Source organism: Myiozetetes cayanensis, unplaced genomic scaffold, assembly GCF_022539395.1.
Source record: "Myiozetetes cayanensis isolate MyiCay16 unplaced genomic scaffold, myiCay2020 scf2-11, whole genome shotgun sequence".
Classification (NCBI taxonomy): Eukaryota; Metazoa; Chordata; class Aves; order Passeriformes; family Tyrannidae; genus Myiozetetes; species Myiozetetes cayanensis.
In genome coordinates, this window is record NW_026087411.1 from 48,502,922 (window position 1) to 48,522,967 (window position 20,046).

Here is a 20,046-nt window from a genome sequence, read left to right on the forward strand (position 1 = left end):
GAAAAGAAGGCTGGATTTCTCCTTCCTGACAAATGGAGCCAGAGTCTTTGTCAGAGCCTTATGAGCTGGAGATATCATTAATCTTTCTTTCAGCCTCAGGGTAATGAAACTAGGAGTCAAGACAAGGAAAACATCTTTTCAGCATTGGATCATTACAGTTAGCGGCACTCGCAGTAAAGAAAGCAAGCTTTCAGAGACGTTTGTCTCTAAAAGAGCTGTTCTGAAACCTGTGCTTGTTCACTGCTTAATGGTTTTCTTTTCTACTAGGAAGAAATACATCCTTTTAGCGGTATGTTTTTAATTTGCTCTTATTTAAATTTCTATTTATTGAAGCCCCAAAGAGACTTCCATGTAAATTGGAATTTATGTGTATTTGAATGTGCTTGTGTATAGATGTAAATATATATGTCTATGCATAAATCACTCCTTGTTCTAACCTTTGACTTTGTTTACTGTTTTTTACTATGCAATAGATATCAAGTGTGGACTGCACTACTTGTCCTGGCCTCAACCCCCTCGCAGATTAAACCTCAAGTTTGATTGAAAATATGACACTCACTGTGCCTGTGTACCAAAAGGATAACTGTTTTGTACTTTTAACTCAGAACTGCTCTCACCAAAACAAAATAGAGTTGCCCTCAGAGATTATCCTTGAACTCCTAAACATAAATTTGAATATACACGGATAGATACAAAATCATGATTCATGTTTTGTTGCTGTTTGAAATGTGCCATATGCAGGAATCCTGTCATATTTTAAACAGCATGTGTTATCTGATGGGGGGGGGCGGCTTCTTTGTTGTCTTACAGAGGATTATAACTGGGGATGTATTTTGCATTGCAGGTGATCAGAAAAGGAGAAGTGAGCTGCTGCTGGATTTGTACTGCTTGCAAGGAGAATGAATTTGTTCAGGATGAATTCACATGTAAAGCCTGTGAGCTTGGCTGGTGGCCGAATGCTGACCTGACAGGTAGGGACGTGTCCCTCCAAACACATTCTCTTCCTACAGAGCACAAGGAGAATGCTTTGTGGTGGACAGTAAGGTGGCAGCATGCAGAGGTATTAAAGATATTTGGATACTAAAGATACTTGGACACGTATTCCAGTGCAGTTTAGAGTAAGTGAAAAGTGCTATGTCTTCTGGCTTAGTGGAGCAGTGGAGCAGTGACAATAATGACAGCAAAATTTTTACCAAGAAGAAATGTCATAGTCTGTTCCTCCCCTTCAGTTAGCACTGATAAAGCATTAATAAAGCTGTTAAGACTTCAAATGAACATAGCAGCATTTGCTGCAATTTAGCAGTGACTATCGCAGGAGTTCAGTGCATTCTTGTCATATTGACTTGATACTCTTTCTGATCATTCTACCATGCAATCTTTGTGGGATTTCAGGCCATTCAGTAACTGATTACCAGACTGTTCATATAAAGATCGTTCTCCCTGTACCCACCAGCAAGAGGAATTTCAACAAAATCCTGAGAAAAGCTGGCTGGAAAGAGCTAGAATTTGTCTCCCTTGTGTATATGCTTTTGATGAGTTGCATGTTACGGCATCTTTCTGTTTATTTTGTACCTATCAAGGTCAACCTCCACACCTGCTCTGGGCTTTCCAGTAACCCTTACCCCAAGAAGACATATATAACACATTGAGAAGCATCACCCTGACCTTAATGTTTGCTTTGTATCACTTTAAAGACTACTGGCACCTCTGTCTCATATCATCTCTGCAAATCTTGGATGCCACTATTCAGCAGGGCATCATTCCTAGTCAGAGGAACAATGTGATCATCTAGCTGAAGAGCAAATGTGCAACTTATCACATCTTCATTTGGCTGGCAACTAGATGCTGCTGCAACATTTAACACATAGACAAAGTCCTCAAACTTTGATTAAATTGTTCCAAGAGATACTTTAAGGTAGTCATTGAAGCCAAATGAGCTTTCAGAGGATGTCTTTTGAGAGAGAAAGCTGGCCACGTCTCCAGCTAAAAACATATTATTAATCACAATAGACTAGGAAACTTTACACATTGTCTATCTTGATTTTCCATGGAAAATAAGCTGTGGTCATGTCCCAGATGCATGCATAACTGTCTATACCCTATTACTCTCACTCCAGCGCTCCCACCCTCCTACTCCCACCCCTGCCCCAGCCCTGCTCTGGTGTGCAGCTGAACCTACAAACAGATTTGTTGGTATATAAAAATCTTAGTGATCATTCAGTTCCTTCAAGTTTCATGTAAGTGGGTTGTAGGAAGAGGAGTTCATGAAAAATACCTTCCATAAGGGTCTTGATTGTGATTAAAAAAAAAATCTTGTTTTACTAGAAACCAGAAAATCCACAGAACCTTTCATAAATATCCTGAGTATTGGAAAAGCTCATATTTAATTCCCACCTCCTAGGACACCAGTGTCCCTTAGTTTTAAAGCAGATCCATAGACAAACAGGTTTTGTAGGTCTTGGAGGTTCACAGAATTGTTTTTATCTACTCTTTGGGGAAGAAAATGGGCACTTCTTTTTAATCAATAAGGCAGAATAAGAACCTAGTGAGAGATCAATGTGCACTTGAAAGAACATGGTTCAGTGCTACCAGCTGCTCAAAGTAGTTCAAAAGGGGTCATGTCAAAATGACAGGCACTGCTGAAAAGAGTTGAAGAAAGCATCAGTGCTGGAAAAAATCTCAGGGGCATGTTGCAATCTATTAACTTTTAATGAAATCAGTAGATGACCTGCTGATTTGTGTTTCTTCTCAGCAAGGAGACTGGACTGATGCTGTTATAAAATCACAGTAGCGTCAGCCAAATGACAGCTTAGCCATCGACTGATTTCCTAGAGAACATTGAAATGGCAGTCTGCTCCTGCACAGCTTCTTCTCTCTGTTTTATTGAGGAAAAAAATTCTTTTTTTTTTAACCCCTGAAATTCATTTACTTGAAGTGTAGTACTAAGTACAAAGCTGTGAAGAGAAGTTGATGCCATCCTAATCCTTAGAAAAGGGTGATTTAGATAGATAAACTCTGGCTCTTGAACCTTGTGGGAGTCACCATTGGTATAATTTAATTTGGAATTCTCTTTTCTTGCCAGGACTCCCATCAAATGTCTTTTTATAGCTTGATTTTTTGTGTTGTATTCATACCCTGACAGTCATCTAGACACAGACGGTAACATCTCAAAGTTCAGATTATTTTTCTCTCTGCTTTAAATCTTAAATGCTAAACACGTACACAGTTTTAGTCCCATTTTGCATCACAGATGGAGGCTTTAAAATCCTTAATCCTTTTAAGAAACGTGAAGCACATACTAACCCATTTCCTATGACATGCTTTTCAAGGTGCTCATTCTCTCCATTTGAAATCAGTCTTTGTTGCTGAGCAATCCTTTCCTGATATTTTTATTTTATTTCTAAATGTAAACAATTTTTTTTTAGATTGCTTCCACTAAATATGAGTTCAGTGAAGTTGAGTCAGCAGGCACAAAGGATTTCTCACTGCAGATGATGAAAACCTGACCTGACAAATAGTCAGTAAAGCCAGTACCTTAGGCCTTGTGCCAAGAGAAGAGATATCTTTTATAGTACCAGACTATAAAATAAGAAGAATGAATGTCAAGTTAGCACACCTAGTTTATATAAATAATCTTAAATAAGCAATAAATCAAGGTAGGACAGAAATTATTATAGATTTATGAAATTAATCATAAAGTTTGGGGGCCATCAATTACCTGTGATGTGTCAATGACCTCAGAAAACATCATAGATTCTCTTATTGGCCTTGCACTAATACTATAATAATTACAAAAAATAATGGATTAGCCTTCTGGTCTTGCAAATCATTCATAGTTAAAGTACAGGGAAATAGTAGATGAAAGCTACCAGACAGCTTATTACTAGAAAATTTTAACTGTGAAGCTTTTGCCACTAATTCTCTGGTTTTTTGAAGTTTGGGTTAGTTGTTGTAGGAGCTTTTGTTTTTTTTGTTTTGTTTTGTTTGGTTTGGTGTTTTAAAGTCATACGTACACCATTTCCTGGGTATCCTCCCCCAGTCTCAACAAGGTTCAAGAGTCCACTTCCTCCTAGCTGGGAAATGATCCACCTTCACAGGTGTTGGCAGCCAACAACTGTTAGCTAATAATAAGCAGTGCAGGAAACTTTCTGCATTGTTTGTAGAACATGTGGTTCTTGGGCTTGCTGGTGCACAGGAATTACACTGATTTAATGAAACAGATTTCTAAGACGTTATGCAGGACAAGCTTAAAGAAATGATAGGCTTAACTACCATGTTGGATCTGGGCTAAGGCTCTGAAAATATAGTTTAAAATGGAATAATGTGAGTATGTCTTGGTGTTGCTAAGCTTAAACCCTATCTTGAAACTGAACCCTTCCAACAACCACTGATCAACTTCTTGTTTAAGAAGAGCTTCACATGTATTAGTCAATGAACAGGAGCTTCTGATCCTTAGTCTTGTTGTTAATTATAGGAGTTAGCTTCCCCTCAGGGCAGCTGAGGCCAATGGTCAGAGATTTCTGCTTCTGATAAAGAGCTTTTCCTCCATACTTCATCATAAAAATACTGTCTGAAAGTACATGTTTCCTCACCTGAGTCTTGAACAGACCATCTTGAGCAAAACAGAATTCTTTTCTTTATGAAATAAGATCTCCAACTGAAACTGCTGTAATTTTTATTGGTTTTGATAAATGACAAAGTGTACAGAATTATAGAACCTTTTTCAGTTTATATGACATTGGTAGACATTTAAAGTTCAAGCAGAAATTTTCCATGTCAGGACTTTGCCTTCGGCTGATTTTTTTTTTTTAGATTTCAAGAAAAAAAGCACATTTTTTCTCCTTCTGTTTCTCAAAATTAGGTTACAGTAAAACTGTTCCACCTTGATCCAAAATCCAGATCTCTGCTTACTTCTTTATTATTTGGAGGGAAAGACTTTACATTACAGTATTCAGTTGGTAATTTTGTGTCACCCTGTGGAAGATGCTCATAAATTAAGTGGAACTGTGGGTCTCAGAACTTTTTAGCTCATAGATGGTTTCTGCAGACACACTCCATACTGAGGAGGAAGAGTCTGACCACAATTTTTGCCCATCACAATGTCAGGGCCCTTGCCAAGGTTTTGCAACAAAGCTGAGAGAAAAAATGGTTCTCTCACAAGCTTGCTGACATCACCATCTTTTCCTGGCTCTTCTCAGCTGTGTCCAATAACTCAGACAGGCAGAGCTGATGAGCAGCCACTCCAGCTTGTGAAAAGGTGGACCAGCAGTTTGTAATGGAGACATCTGGGTGGAGAGGTGGCTAGGAAAAAAATGAACTGGAAGAGGAACTGAGATGGGGATGGCTAGGGACTGGGGAGAAAGACACTTGAGAGGTGGGGGAAGGCACAGAAGGTGAACTGGGTCCAAGGAAAACTGGAGGAGGAAAGAAAGTAGAAGCCATGGGTACTTTTGGGGGGATAAAGAAACATGCCAAAGAAATTAGAAAATGCCAGAATGAAGGTTGTCAGTAATATCTTCTAAACCTTCTAAATCTTATTAACACAAAGGATTTTATTTTCTCTGTAATGTTTATTGCTGGAATTACTTCTTCAGCACAGTGAAGAAGGTATCTAAAGACTGTTTTGGCTTGAGTGTGGGAAAGAGAAGTTAAGTACCATCTTAACAGGTACCTATGTTTGCATGCCTTTACTAGTCATAGAGCAGAACTTTTCCAGTTACTTTTTGAAGGTATGCATATTCTTTGGGTTTGATTTTTCCAAGAGAATTAAATTACATTATTTAGTGGAAAAACAGTGAGTATAGGGTTTGACAACGTAAGTTAGTAAAAAAAGTAGAAATATACTAAGAAGGTACAGTATCCATGCTAAGATTCCATTAAAATTTTGGACTTATTACTATTTTTCTGTCTATAGATCTCTAATTAATTTATGTTATGTATAGAATCACCCTCACAAAAAAGTAGTGGGTCAAAATATAATGATTTTTTTAAACATTAAAATAAGTTAACCTGAGGAGGTCAAAATGTTGCTTATTCTGATTCGTAACAGTCCTTTCCCTGCTGAAATGAAAGGATGGTGCTGAGTTTGTCTGGATTCTGTTCCCAGATTTGCCTTTGATATGCTGGGCTTGTAAGCAGGCATTTCAAGAAATATTATGAAAAATTTCTAGATCACATTTCCAGTTGTAGCATCATGAGCAAATTTTGGGAACTTCCAAAACTGTTATCTGTTTTTTGAAAATATTTTATCCAAACTTCTCCATGCTGCAGTTCACTCCTTTATAAAATGGCTCTAGTAATCCGTGGCACACAAGCATATGTTAATGTTTGGATTACACTGGGATACAGGAAAAACAGTTCTTCAGGCAGTTACCTTTCTAACACTCTGTTTCTCTTCTGTGCACTGCAGGCTGCGAACCCATCCCTGTAAAGTACCTCCAGTGGAGCAATATAGAGTCTATTGTGGCTGTGGTCTTTTCCTGCCTGGGGATCCTGGTCACCATGTTTGTCACCCTTATCTTTGTACTCTACAGAGACACCCCTGTTGTCAAGTCCTCCAGCCGGGAGCTCTGCTATATAATCCTTGCTGGCATCTTTCTGGGTTACGTCTGCCCTTTCACCCTTATAGCTAAACCCACCACGACATCCTGCTACCTCCAGCGCCTTTTAGTGGGCCTCTCCTCTGCCATGTGCTATTCTGCCCTTGTGACCAAAACCAACCGCATTGCCCGCATCCTGGCAGGCAGCAAAAAGAAGATCTGCACCCGCAAGCCACGTTTCATGAGTGCATGGGCCCAAGTGGTCATCGCCTCCATTTTGATCAGCGTGCAGCTGACACTGGTGATCACGCTGATCATCCTGGAGCCCCCCATGCCCATCCTCTCCTACCCCAGCATTAAGGAAGTTTACCTTATCTGCAACACCAGCAACCTAGGTGTCGTGGCTCCTGTGGGCTACAATGGACTCCTCATCATGAGCTGCACATACTATGCCTTCAAGACTCGCAATGTGCCTGCCAACTTCAATGAGGCCAAGTACATTGCATTCACCATGTACACCACTTGCATCATCTGGCTGGCCTTTGTGCCTATCTATTTTGGGAGCAACTACAAGATCATCACTACCTGTTTTGCAGTGAGCCTGAGCGTGACAGTGGCACTGGGGTGCATGTTCACTCCTAAGATGTACATCATTATAGCCAAGCCCGAGAGGAACGTCCGCAGTGCCTTCACCACCTCAGATGTGGTGCGTATGCATGTCGGGGATGGCAAGGCACCTTGCAAGTCCAACACTTTCCTCAACATATTCCGGAGAAAGAAGCCAGGGGCTGGAAATCCAAAGTAAGTGGATTGACTGCAGGTACACATCTGTCTGTATATGTCCCTCTCTTTGCCATTCTCTCTTGATTGACCGTAGTCTGCTGAATAGTAAGGTATGTAACAGTTTTTTATCTCACATGTAGCAGAAAAGGTGGAAATGACCCCTCAGGTCTAAGCCTCAGATGGACATTGACATGTTGCTTATTATATTCTCTCCTGCTCTAAAGGCAACCCTGTACTCAACAACCCCTACCACTGGAGCAGGTCAGGCAGTGGCAGAGTAACCAAGCTCCATTTTCAGCTTCTCCCATCTCTCTGTGCACATGACAGGGACTTTATGCCTTGACGTGAAGTTGCTCTGCATTGTGTTCAAACTGAGGTTCTGTTGTAGCCTTTTGGAATAGTGGAAAAGAAATCATTGTCTGAGGAGTGGTTGTAAATCACGTGTACTTGTCTAAGGCCACTGGATGTGTGTGTGAAAGCTGGGTATGGAACGTTAATTTTTAAGGTAGTGTTTTGTGACAGTTCTCATAATCATGATTCAAAAGCACCATCCATACTATCGCTATTTTCTATTTAATATTCAGAATTGTGACCTCTTACAGTCTTAATCAACATTATGGTAAATTTCTCAATGTTCTCAAACCCAACATTGGTGTAAAAGTTGCAGAAGTCATCTGATGATGAAAATGAACTTGCATCCACATCTACTGAACCTGTTATTTTATTTGCTAATAATTAAAAGCAATCCAGATACAGCAGAGGGGGAGAGAGAACTGTTAATTCAAATAGCGTGTCCCTGTGAGAAGCTGTCTGAAAATTTACATTCTTTATTATCTTATTCCTTTTTAATCTTTAAAGAAACACCATAGGGCTAAATATGAGCTTAGACTATTTTTGTCCCAATTTAAAAAAAAAAAATCAAAATAATAAAGCAACAGTGAAGTACACATTTCTGAGCTTCCAAATAAAATTAAAATTCAGTTAATTTCCAGTTTTATGGGATCTGCTGGTTTCTCTGAGTCACTTGAGTTGATTTTTATTCAGTTTACATAAGAACCATTTTCATCTGTCCTGGTGATGAAAATAATACTCTAGAAAAACCATGCCGTGATCGATTTTGCCTTTATGCTACTTCAATTGTCTTTTTTTTGCTAAGACAGGGGGTAGGAAGAGAAGGAAATGGATACATAACTGACCCAAATATACAGCTCAGTGTGCCATGGAGGACACAATAAGTCTGCCAGCTCCTGAGCTAGACGGAGGGACCAGGGAGTGACAAGTAGCCCTGGGAGCCTTCCCCTTCAGGGAGATGGCCAAAAATCTTTGTAGCTCAAGAGCTTGAATTCCATGCAAATAGAAAGATGGAGCCTGATCTACCTTTCTCTCCCTCTGTGGTAGTTGGATGGGGACTCAGATATCTGCTAGAAACTAGTGTGGTGTCTCTGCAGTGTCATCTCTGGATAACAGAGTTTGGTCTCTGGACAACTGTTGGATGATGTCTGTCAAAAAAAAAAAAAGACTTTAGAGTATTTTAGATCATGAGAAAATTAGTAACTAATTCTTTGTTGTGCTTACTGTTCTTCTGCTTTTACCCAAAAAAAAACCACCAAAAAAGTAATTCAAAGGTCTGAATGCAATATACTTGAATACAGTTATTAATATGAGAAAATATTTAATCCTGTTCAGAAGTTGAGCTTCCCCCTCAACACTCTAACCTTTAAAACACAACAGGGTCTACCTGAGCTTCTTAGCAATTTGTTACATTATTTTAGTATGATTTTTTTTACCTCTCTGTTGAGCTTGTGGGAATGTTATCAAGCAAAAGATTTACAGAGTTTTAAGCTACTTTTCTAAACTGAAAGCTCAATACTTAGTTAATATGCCTTTTTGTCTCAAGTTAAGCCTCCACATCTTTTAGACAGCCAAATTCCAACCTCTGACCTAAACCTCTTGTGCAGTTACTGTTATGTTCTTCTCCTAAACCAGCACAGGTGCAGAGGCATGCTGGGCTTGCTGATGGAGAAGGACAGAGTACCTCTCTATACACCTGTATAAAGAATGGAAAGCAGTTTACTATACAAACATGCAGCTTTGGAAATAAAGTCATGAGGCAAAACAAAAAGTAATTTCAGTTTTTTTGACTTTTCCAGTAACTCCTAGGTGAGTCCATTGCAAAGCTTATGAGGACATTGTGCTCACACGGATAAAGAAGTGTGAGTCACTGAAGAAACCATGAAGGAAAAAGCATATTTCCAAGAAGGAAAAAGCATAATTTGCTGCAACTTTTGAAGCACCTAGGTAGCTCAAATGTGTGGTCAGGTTCTTCCTGAAACAACACTTAAAACTATTGGTACAGGCTTAATACCCATAGGAATGGCCTGCAGACTGATTTTCTCTGATGGTTTTGGTTTTGAGGTGTTTGTTTTTGGGTTGGTTTGGTTTGGTTTGGTTTGGTTTTTTTGTTCCCTATCAAAATCTGGGATTTATTTTCCAGTTTTTCAGGAAGTCAGATCTCTGTATGTATATTGCTTTGCTTCTAGATTCTTCAGTTGTCCCTACCTATGGGTGCATTTTTCTGTCTGTAACTGGCCAGCAGCGCTGCACTCAAAAGATTTCTGTTTCAGCTCTTACAACAATTTTTCACCAATTTCCTTTTTATCCCTTCTCCCCCTCCCTAGGTTTTTTTTTTCTGCTTTACAATTTCCATCTCTTTTCCTGTCTATATCAAAACTCTTCTCTGCTTAACCCAGTGAATTCCAGTTTCTAAACAGAAAAGTGGCATCCATCTAAATTAAACTGGTGTGCAGACATAGGGTTAAGTTTAATTAGTTTTAAAAATGGAAACTAGTTTATATTTACAAGGGAAAAATCAAACATATAGGTCTTGATAAAGCACTAACATGTGAAGTTGTGCTACTAGTTTAACTAGTATAACTTGGGGACTAGAGCAAGGCAAACCACTCCTCCTTTCTCCTTCTTAGAGTAGAAGAATTAATCAGGTAAGTCTATCAACACAGGATCTAATAGTAAAATCAAAACCTTCAGCTACCTCTGTTGCTCATACAGGGGTCAGAAAAGTCCTGTTGAAAAATGTCTGTCCCAGCATTGCCAACACAATTTCAGTGAAGATAAATAGCTCAGTAACACTAGTCTTCACTTAAATTACAATGCATGCTGACTTTACTGCTCTGTTACACTTTGGAGATGCTATATGAAGTCTTGAGGGTTTGAAGTCTCTCTTATTTCGATTGAATTAAAATGCAAGAAATTACAGTCAGCACTCTTCTCAATAGAGCTGGTTGGGAACTGTCCAGTGGAACATGTTTTCCCTCAGAAAACTCGGCCTTTCGAAATATTTCATAGAATTGGGCTTTGGTGGTAGGGATTCTCCCTGGGTGGTAGGGATTCTCCATTCCCCCCATGGAGAGATGAAGGCATTGGGAAAGCATGAGGGAACTTCACACCAACAGTAAAATCACTCAATTAGGTTAAGAGCATCTCCTTCACTTCCCAGGTGAACACTCTAGACTATGCAGTGTCCCAGGGCAAGTCTCCTCTCTCTGTGTTCTCATCCAGCAGTACTGTGAAACAGACGAAAAACATCCTGATGCAAACCGCAGAGAAATACTTTGTATTATTCTGTGAGAGAGCTTGAATCTGGGTTTGAGAGATCCCTTGTGACTGTATTCAGTACCAAGCAACTGTCAGTCTTTCCCTCTTGCCAAATGAATATTTAAGTTTGTATAAAAAATAGAGCAGTTCCACTAGGAGACATGAAGAGACAGTGATATCTGCTGCTTTTACTGAAGCTTTGTGGGGACGTTTACTGTTAGTTCGCTGCTTGATGGTATTACAAGATCCTGGCTGTTACAGGAGGACAACATAGCAGCATTTGTTAGGAGAGCTTTCTGAATCTATTTTTTTTTCCTAGCTGTAAGATTGCAACTTTTGAAGATGGATCTTGATGTGATCATTAGCTTTGTTCTTGACCACAAATGTTTGGTCTACAAGGGTCTATGAGCACTCTTGTACAGTATCTGTATGATCACTTCCCTGAAGAAGCAATGCTCCCTGCTGTACTACATGCAGAAGAAAAGCATCCAGTGACACTTAGGATGATAACTCTGATGAGGGTTCAGGAAATGCCTTTCCCAGTCACTGCTTCAAATGGACCCAACTCAGTGTGCTGGAGACTGAAGCCAGACTTGCAGCCTGCAGGTCTGTTGTGTTTTTTTTCTGTAGTAGACACACAATTCAACTAGAGTTTGAGCCCCACAGCAGGGTCACCTCTTCTCTCATGCCTCTTGTGGGCTGCAGAAGCATGAAAAGGGTCACTGTTGCAGGAGGGGAAAAAGTTCATTGCGTATCCTAGGGTAATTAGCTCCAGGTTTGGCAGTGATGATTAGCTGCTGCCTCGGTAGTCACATATAAATTATTTTAAATTTATGGTTGAGACCCCAGGTCTGGATACCATTTTAGCACATTTTGAATCAGAGTAAGTAAGGATTTAGTTCTCAGTGTAAGTTCTGCAGCAAAATCTGAGTTGATAGGAAGATCAACTAGTAAGACTCACTGAATGGCCAGAACTCCACATTAATATATAGGCCACCTGTTTCTCCCTTGTAATTTTAGTATATTTGCATTCAATTATTTCTGTTCCTGAGATCTATCTGCCCTCAAAAGTGAATAGCTGATTTAAAATATTTCAAAACATGTAGTTTACCTTTTAACATGTTTTGGCAATACATGCCTCTAGAATGCTGTCACAGGCATCCACTCTCAGTACTGTCCGGGCAGTCATCTGGGCCAAGGATCTCTCAAAATAGCTTTATTTTATTCCAATAGAAAGTTCCAGAAACCCCAAAATCCCCCAGTACCTTCTCCCTGTTTCCTTCACAGGAACCTGTTCCTGTCCTTTGTACTTCCTCTCTGTGCTGGATCCTTACATACAATTTCTTAACTGGGAATCAGGGTTCTCAGCAACCTCTAGTAACATGCCTGTTCCCTTATCATGGCTTAGGGAAACCACCTGTCAGTGGTTTATAACTGTCTTACCAGCTATAAAATTATCTTTAGGTGTTCTTAAGTTACTCTTTCTATTTAAACTGACTTGATGAGTTGCCGTTTCATCTTGAGCTAGCTGTGTTGACAAGCCATGTTTTCTGGGACTCATTTCACTTGTCCACAATGAAGTATGGACTCACAGTCCACAAAGGCTTTTGGGCTCTTCAGTTGCTTAATTTTCAAAGCTTCCCACAGAAACGGGATGAGGGGAATCTTAGCATATGTAGTATGCTAAGATCTGGGCATAGTATGTCCAGAAGGCAGGATATTTTGTTTCACTGGTTTTCATGCTGGTGGGAGAAGGTAAATGCACAATGCAGTAGGGCAAGAGCTGGAGCTTCCAGAAACAGAAAATAAATATTCACCACTAAACTACCATTTAGTGCAGTATTATCTTCCTACAGCACTACTAAACCAGTATAGACATGATTGCTGAATTTAATAGGAAACGGTAGACTAATATGCTTTGCAATTTAGAAAATTGATGCAGTGGGTAAATTCATGTCCTGCAGCAGTATTGTGCACACAATAAGACAGCCCTTTATTTTTACCATTACAGACCTTGGAAAATACCACATTCCAAGGTACTTTCAAGAAGACCCTTAAACCTGCTGGTCCAGCACAGCCATCCTGCTAAGGCCTACCCCAGAGAAGAATCACACATTATGGGAGAGAGTTTTGAAACAGCAGAAAGGATGTAAAATCCTACAAGTGGGAAATAATACAAAGATTACAATGGAAAAAAAAAAAGAAAATAAAGAAAAAAGAGGGGAAAAAAAGGAAAATAGTGGGAAAAAATTGTACAGGAAAGATTGTTTATTTCAATAATCTGTTGTTTTATATCTGCCCTCTTCATTAGCCTAGCAATAAAATGTTGATGTCCATGCCCTTTTTTGGGGCTGACTCAGTACAGCAGTGACACCATGGGGCACAAGGTACTGGTCTGTGGCTTGAAGGCTCCTGGCTTCTCATTAGGGCATGGGGCTCCAAAACCCCTGGACATTTGGTTTACCCTTGCATCACACTCAGGGTATATCATGGAGGAATCTGCTTCCTTCGCAGTGCAGATACAGGTGTCTTGTCTCTAGCATGGCTCCCTGCTGACACAGGGAGCTGTCACCAGGAAGGCAGGCGGCACCCTGATCTGCCATTTGCTCAGCTTCAGTATTTAGCGTAGTCCTTCACCCTTTTTTGAGGTTACAGTGCGTTTGTGGGAAAGCATCTTGTGCTTTCACAAAGATAGCTGAAGGTGTTAATGTCAAACATCTCTCTCTCAGCAGCTGGTATGTTTGATGGCTTTGTTGGGCTGCTTACTGGTCTTAAACCATGAATGATTTTGCAGACACGTAGCATTGTGACATGTGACAGTTTTCTTGTGTATGTGATGTGAATTTCACATGAGAAAATACAACAAACTCAGTCAAGCCGTTCAGTCCTTGTCAGTATATTGATTTAAGTGAATATTTAAAAATCCCAGAAGATAGTTACATGGTTCCAAAGGGACTCCTAAAACTGACATTGAAGAACTGAGAAGGAGCACAAAATAAGAGGGGTGTCTGAAACATAATAATCCTGTTGCAATCTTTTCTAGGCCTGCTGCAGGGTTGTCCATTAAATTTGGGCTATGTCATTATACATAATATTATCCTCCATAGCCTTGAATTTTCATTGGACTGTGATGTACTTACAATGTAGTTCTGGCCCATACACCAAAACTATACAGAATAGGTGAAAGACTCTGAGATATCACTTCCACACTTACATTCTTTCTCTTTTAAATAACTACTAAATATCATATTTATTTAAAAATCAGGCATGGCAGATGTGTATACCAAATTATACACCAAATCATCTATCTGTGTATATATGTGCAAAATAACCAGTCTGGTGTTAGAAAGGTTTTTTTATCCTTATAACGAGAAATAAGGGACATGGCTACATAAAGCACGATAAGTTTTCCTTGCGAATTACACCAGCTAAAGGGAGTCCCAGCACATGCATAACTGTGTTGATCACGTGTCACTTCTAGGGCAAGCTGAGGAGAAGGGGCAGGGACAGATGCACAATACGATTGAGATGTTTGTCATCAGGTACAAGCTAAGACGTCTGGCAGTTTAGACTTAGTCCTCTGGGGTTTCTTCCGTAACCAAACAGAGGCTGCCTGAGGCTACATTTAAGAGAAATAACTTAGAAAAGCTATGAGGTTCTGCATTAAAAGCAGTGGGGATAAACCACTTTCAGATAAAACCCATGTTGTATTGAATAAGTTTACAGGATATATTGCCTGCACTCTGAGCTCCCATCCAGAATTCTGCTTCTTTTTCACCAGTCAGAGCCACATTTTATTTGTATGGTCCCTTCAAATGAGAGAGACCTGTTGCATAAGTTTTCTGCAATTTCCTCCCTTTCTACAAAATTATCAGTCCAGGGCAATGTTGACACTTTCATTTCGTGGTTACTCTCAGCTTTGTTCGCCTAGGGGATTTTGACAGGACACAAATCCAAGGAATGGTCTCTGAGTGCAGCCTGGTTCTTAACAAAGGACTGCCGGAAAACTTCACTTCGCAACTCCTGCTCTTGTTTTCTGCTGTCAGGATGCTGAATCACAAAATGTTGCTTTGCTTAGGGGCACTGCTGCAGCACCAGGCAGCTTTGTGTAATGAATCTCAATACTTAAGCACAATGAAGCATAGATAGACAGTCACATCAGAGGGGAGCTTTACAGTCATGTACCATAATCTCTGCTTCCTGACTGGGAGGAAGCAAAGGCAGTACTACATAATCCTGGGGAAAGCTAGTATCTTTCTTGGCATAAAACACAGGAATAAGGACACCACTTGTAATTTAATTTCTTGCTTGACTGGATCACTTATTGCACTTCCTTGTATTTTGGTATTTGTATACATTATTCATATCCAGTTAGGACGCCACAAAAGTACGCCAGCTCAGTAGTGAGTGATACAAACAATTGCGTCTGGGATAAAGCAAGTGCTGTTTATCTGCTTAGCAGCATAATCTCACATTGTTTTGGTTAGAATTGTCATTGTGAGAAAAATAAGGAAGAAAGCTTCACCTTTTAAGAGTATCAGATAAATAAATAGGTGCATCTAGGTAAATACCTAAACTCCTGGATATTTCTCTGTATTACATATAGAAGTCAGATTCCAACTCTCATAAGCACATAATTAGGAAAAAAAAAAAACAAACCCATCATGTTGGGTGTGATGCTCTGAAATATAAAATGTGTAACAGCCATTTATCTATTTAAATCAGTATTTTAAAATGGAAATTAAATCAAAAGGCTAAAATGCAAGTCTCCTAGAGGCTATTTTAACATTTTCAAAGACAAGAATGCATTTAAACTCCTTCCTATCCTAAAAGGTGCAATGTTTTAGCCCGTACCTCTGTTGTTCACCTCCCTTCAGCAAAAACAAACAGAGCTGTGACATTTCACAATCACATGATAACTCACATACAAATACTTGTTAAAAATAAACACTCTGGATATTCTGTAAGTGTTTATTTTGCAAGGGTCTCTGAGACACCTTGTGATTTCATACATCTTCGAGCTAATTTAGATGTGAACAAAAATTAGGGTACTGAAGGATATAATGTGGATCTCTAATATCCTTCATGTAAGGACAAGACTATAAAACAGCACAAGTACTATATAAAGTTAATACAGGAATTTGTTATTTTCCTCAAATTAAGATGTCTTACAAATATTTTTGATTCATCTCAGCGATTCAGTGCAAAATTACTGATGTGAAATGCAGAACTGCTGCTAATTTATTTAATCCTTTCCTATGCTTAGGGACACATAAGAGGCACATAAGAGCACACGAAGAGGACAGCACTCTTGGATGTTTCCTCTCTCACTGATGTGGAAGGCATTTTGCATTCTGGCTTGTCCACCAATCTTATCCCTGCTTGTGATGAGCACTCCCCTTTGCTCAGGGTTGCTTCACAAAACAAAACACTGCAAGACAAACCGCAGAGGCTGCAATCACATGCTGACAGAGCATCTGATTTTTAGCTAGACTCTGTAATTCATAAGTGAATCACATACCCCCAGAGAGAGAAAATGGTCCATTTCTGTTAAGGGAATGCAGGCATGTATGATTTTCTACCCTCACAGAAATTAAGTCAGGGTTTTATCCTGATCATACAGTGTCAAACTCAGTCCTGTATTACTCTATCTTTCATTAGAAAAATATCTGCAAAGCTCTTGGTGGATGACAGTAGCACATACGTTTTATTTTCTGTGGGAAGAGGCCCGCACATTGCTCTCTCAGTCGGTCAGTAATGTGTTTCAAAAGAAATTTGTTAGGATGATGCCTGCTGTCACCAAGGCACAAAGACCTGACTATCCTGACTTGAACCATCACTGTAATTTGGGAATGCTCCTCATATTGCTTCCCTGTCCTAAGGAAGGATTTGGAAAAATTTCTCACTATCTTACCTAATAGCTCAGGTTAGCTCCCGCACTCTGCCCTCCCATTTGTTCCCAGAGCTGGGAGTATTTTTGACATTGGGAATTTTACTAAGCTTTGGAAACAAAAGCCACACAGCTTCAGTTTACATATGCCTCGACAGCACAAACCACTGCCCGACTGCACTAGCCTTTGTGAGACTGCAGCCTTCACATCTCTGTGCCTGACAGGCAGCAGCAGGGACAGCAACACAGCAGGCTAGCCAGGCGTCTGAAGAAGCCTATTTTTCTTAAAATACCTGCAAGTTCAGACACATTCATTTACAAATACCTGTATGTGGATATGATGAATATGGCAAAGCAGAGGCTAAGTTCTGGTGCACTGCTCAGTCCAAAATCTGGATGTAGTCTTTGCTAAATGTCTGTCCCACAGATGCGTGTAATGGATCAACTTGCTTTCTTATATTTTTGTCCTTGGTGATTTAAGAGTTTGTAAAGTGAAGAGCAAGGAATTTCAAAATATCCTTTGCTTTCTTTGATTTTTTTTTTAATTATTTTTTTTTAGTTAGCTATGGTTTGGTGCTTTTCTCATCTGTCTTCTGATATTGTTTCTCATCTGCCCCAAACACACTGAGAACCATTCACATGTAGAACAGAGTTCTGATCACACTGAGCTCTATTCTCCCCATTCTCTGTGTCCCAAGGACTTTGAATGGGCAAATTCATCATTGCCAGATCTTTATTTAGGGTTTCCAGACCAAGGTGTGGATATCTGAAGAACAGACTCCACAGAGAAGACGTGCACTGTCAAAGAGTCACTAATAAACATGGCCAACATCAGAAGTTAAGTTTTCTGCTATGCCAGACTCTAAGAAACCACTTTAAGTGTGGGTTGAGAAATATATTGTATCAATAGAACATCTGCCTCCACATTGAAGTTGTTGAAGACTGTTTAATTTTGAAATAACAAGTCAGCTAATTCTTCAGAGTGTATATGTGCTCTGGCATTCAGCCTCCCACACCTGACAAGCATAGGTTAAAAGTCATTATCACTGTAAACAGCAAACAATTGTGAAGGTTTGAAGTAATCACACAAGTTGTCAGTTTAAAGCCCACTTGAAAACTGGAAACTCCAGTTTTTTTGTTACTGCATTATAGACAATTTACCATTTATAGCATACCACTTCAGTTTATCTCTTCTTAACTGTGTCCTCTGCACTGTGCTATGGTTCTTCTTTTGAGGTGTGCAAGACGTGGCCTTCTTCCCCCAGTAAAATTAACCTTGCAGAGAGGAAAAAAAGAAAACTAATTACTGTCTGCTGGATTCCTTGAGCCAAATCTCAAGGTCAGATACACAATAATAGCACCAGAGAGGGTGTCTCTGATCCCCCTGGCTTGGGAAACAGGAGTGAGAGTTGTCCATTTCAGCAGCAAATCATTAGATTAGTTCAACTCTTTTGCAGTACCACAGCCAGAGATGTCAAATCTGATCTTAAACTCTAGCAAAACAAGAGCCCGTGATCTGATTCTAGTAAATCCTCACTAGTAGATGGTTTTCTGGTGTTTGCAGTTCCAGTCTGATTAGTCCCAGAGAATCGTAGGTTCAGTTTAAATGACCATCTACAAGCCACCTTCTATTTAGTACATCCTCCTTCTCTTTACCCAACACTATTATCCTTTCCTCATCCTTAGTGTACTAAAGCCAAGAATGTTTTTCTTTCTTAAAGTTCTTGTTAGTCTTTCTCTCTATTCCAAAAGAATTTTTCTTTTTTTAATATTGTCTTCTGTCCATTTCTTTTCCTGGCACAAGCCAAATCTTCAGATTTAGGTTTAGTTTAGCCTGTTCTGGTTGGCTTGCTAGCTTTTCATTACTAAAGAAATTGGGACTTAGTCCACATTACTCACTTTTTGCATTTCAAAGCCCCCAAGACAAGCTAACTAACCAACAGCCAGCAGAAACAGACCCAAGAAACAAAGAATCAAACAAAAAAAAAAAAAAAAGAAAAAAGCAACTCCCACAGTGTAAAACCCTCATAGAGGGGGGTTTATCTACCTTGAACTGACTGACAAGGAGCTGTGCTTGAAAGCATAGCCACAGCAGCACAACTGCAAAAAGTGCTCAGTGAGCAGCTGCGGCACATGGGTGGCCATGGGTTCTGAAACCCCAGGTGGCAGATTAATTTTGTGAGCACTTGTGTGCAACCCAGTAGCTCCACAAGGTCCTCAGGAGCTCGTGCATGCACAATATGGGCTCATAGGGGTGTAGTGGGAGGTTGCGTGGGTGTGTAGCAGGAGCTCACGTGTGTGTGCAGTGGCAGCTTTTGTGTCTGGGCAGCACAGGCTCCTGTGGAGAACTAAGTATGGCCCTAGGTATCTCTGTGCTCTCCAGTGAGTAGTTCTTCCTCCTTTATTTTCCCATACCCCCTGAAACATACAGTTATGCACATTTCTTAATCCTGTGTGTTATATACACTATCTCAAAAATCTCTCCTGCCACCATCCCAGACAGCCAAGAGATTTGCTTGTGGATACTTTGGGCTATCATAGCCTGTAAATCCACAAATGCTTTAAGCTGCCCTAAACCAGAAACGACACCCAAAGCCGTCCTTTACCCCATGCCATCCCTTCACTTATCCAGGGACAAGAATCTGGACAGCCATGCTGTGAACTCCAAGTGGGAATTGATAGGGTCTTTTTTCCCCATTTTTCCCCTTTCTTTTTCTGGCATAGTTGTGACCCAGCGTAGTTGTCCCTGTCATTCTCTGCCAGTTGATTGAACAATTGCTCCAAGGGTTGTGCTGACACAGAGGGGAGGGTGGAGCAGCAGAAGGGAGCAGCTGGGGAGCACTCCCACAGGCACACAGCTGGCTATTGCTGCCCTGGTGAGACCTAAAGCACATAAGGCCTTTGCTCTGTCTTCGAAGTGCAACTCAGTGCCACATCTTTCTGGACATCCTTCTGGGAGTGTTGTCACCCTGGTGACCTTGACCCTTCCGTCCTCTTTGGCAGATGGTCACAACTTGACAGAGTGGGTGTGAGTGTGTGTGTGGTTAAATCCCTCCTGCTCCTCAGTGTTCCATGGATGATAATTATGGCCTCACTCTGCTGGGGAAGGGTGAACAACCCCGTAACCTCCGTCCCTACTGCGCTTTGCTCCACAGCTCTTAATGATTTATTTCTCTCCAAAACCTGCCACTATGCCACTGATTAGCATAATTAATTTAAAAC

General features: G+C 40.2%; 1 protein-coding gene across 4 annotated transcripts in view; it reads left to right on the forward strand.

Annotated features, from left to right (window-relative positions):
* Positions 1–20,046, forward strand: part of GRM1 (glutamate metabotropic receptor 1) — a 180,695-nt gene that overhangs the window by 144,415 nt on the left and 16,234 nt on the right. For all 4 annotated transcript variants that reach the window (XM_050315114.1, XM_050315115.1, XM_050315117.1 and 1 more), the window contains 2 exons: positions 845–971; positions 6,410–7,340. In XM_050315114.1, the coding sequence (XP_050171071.1) occupies positions 845–971; positions 6,410–7,340 (1,058 nt within the window). The remainder of the gene's footprint in view (positions 1–844; positions 972–6,409; positions 7,341–20,046) is intronic.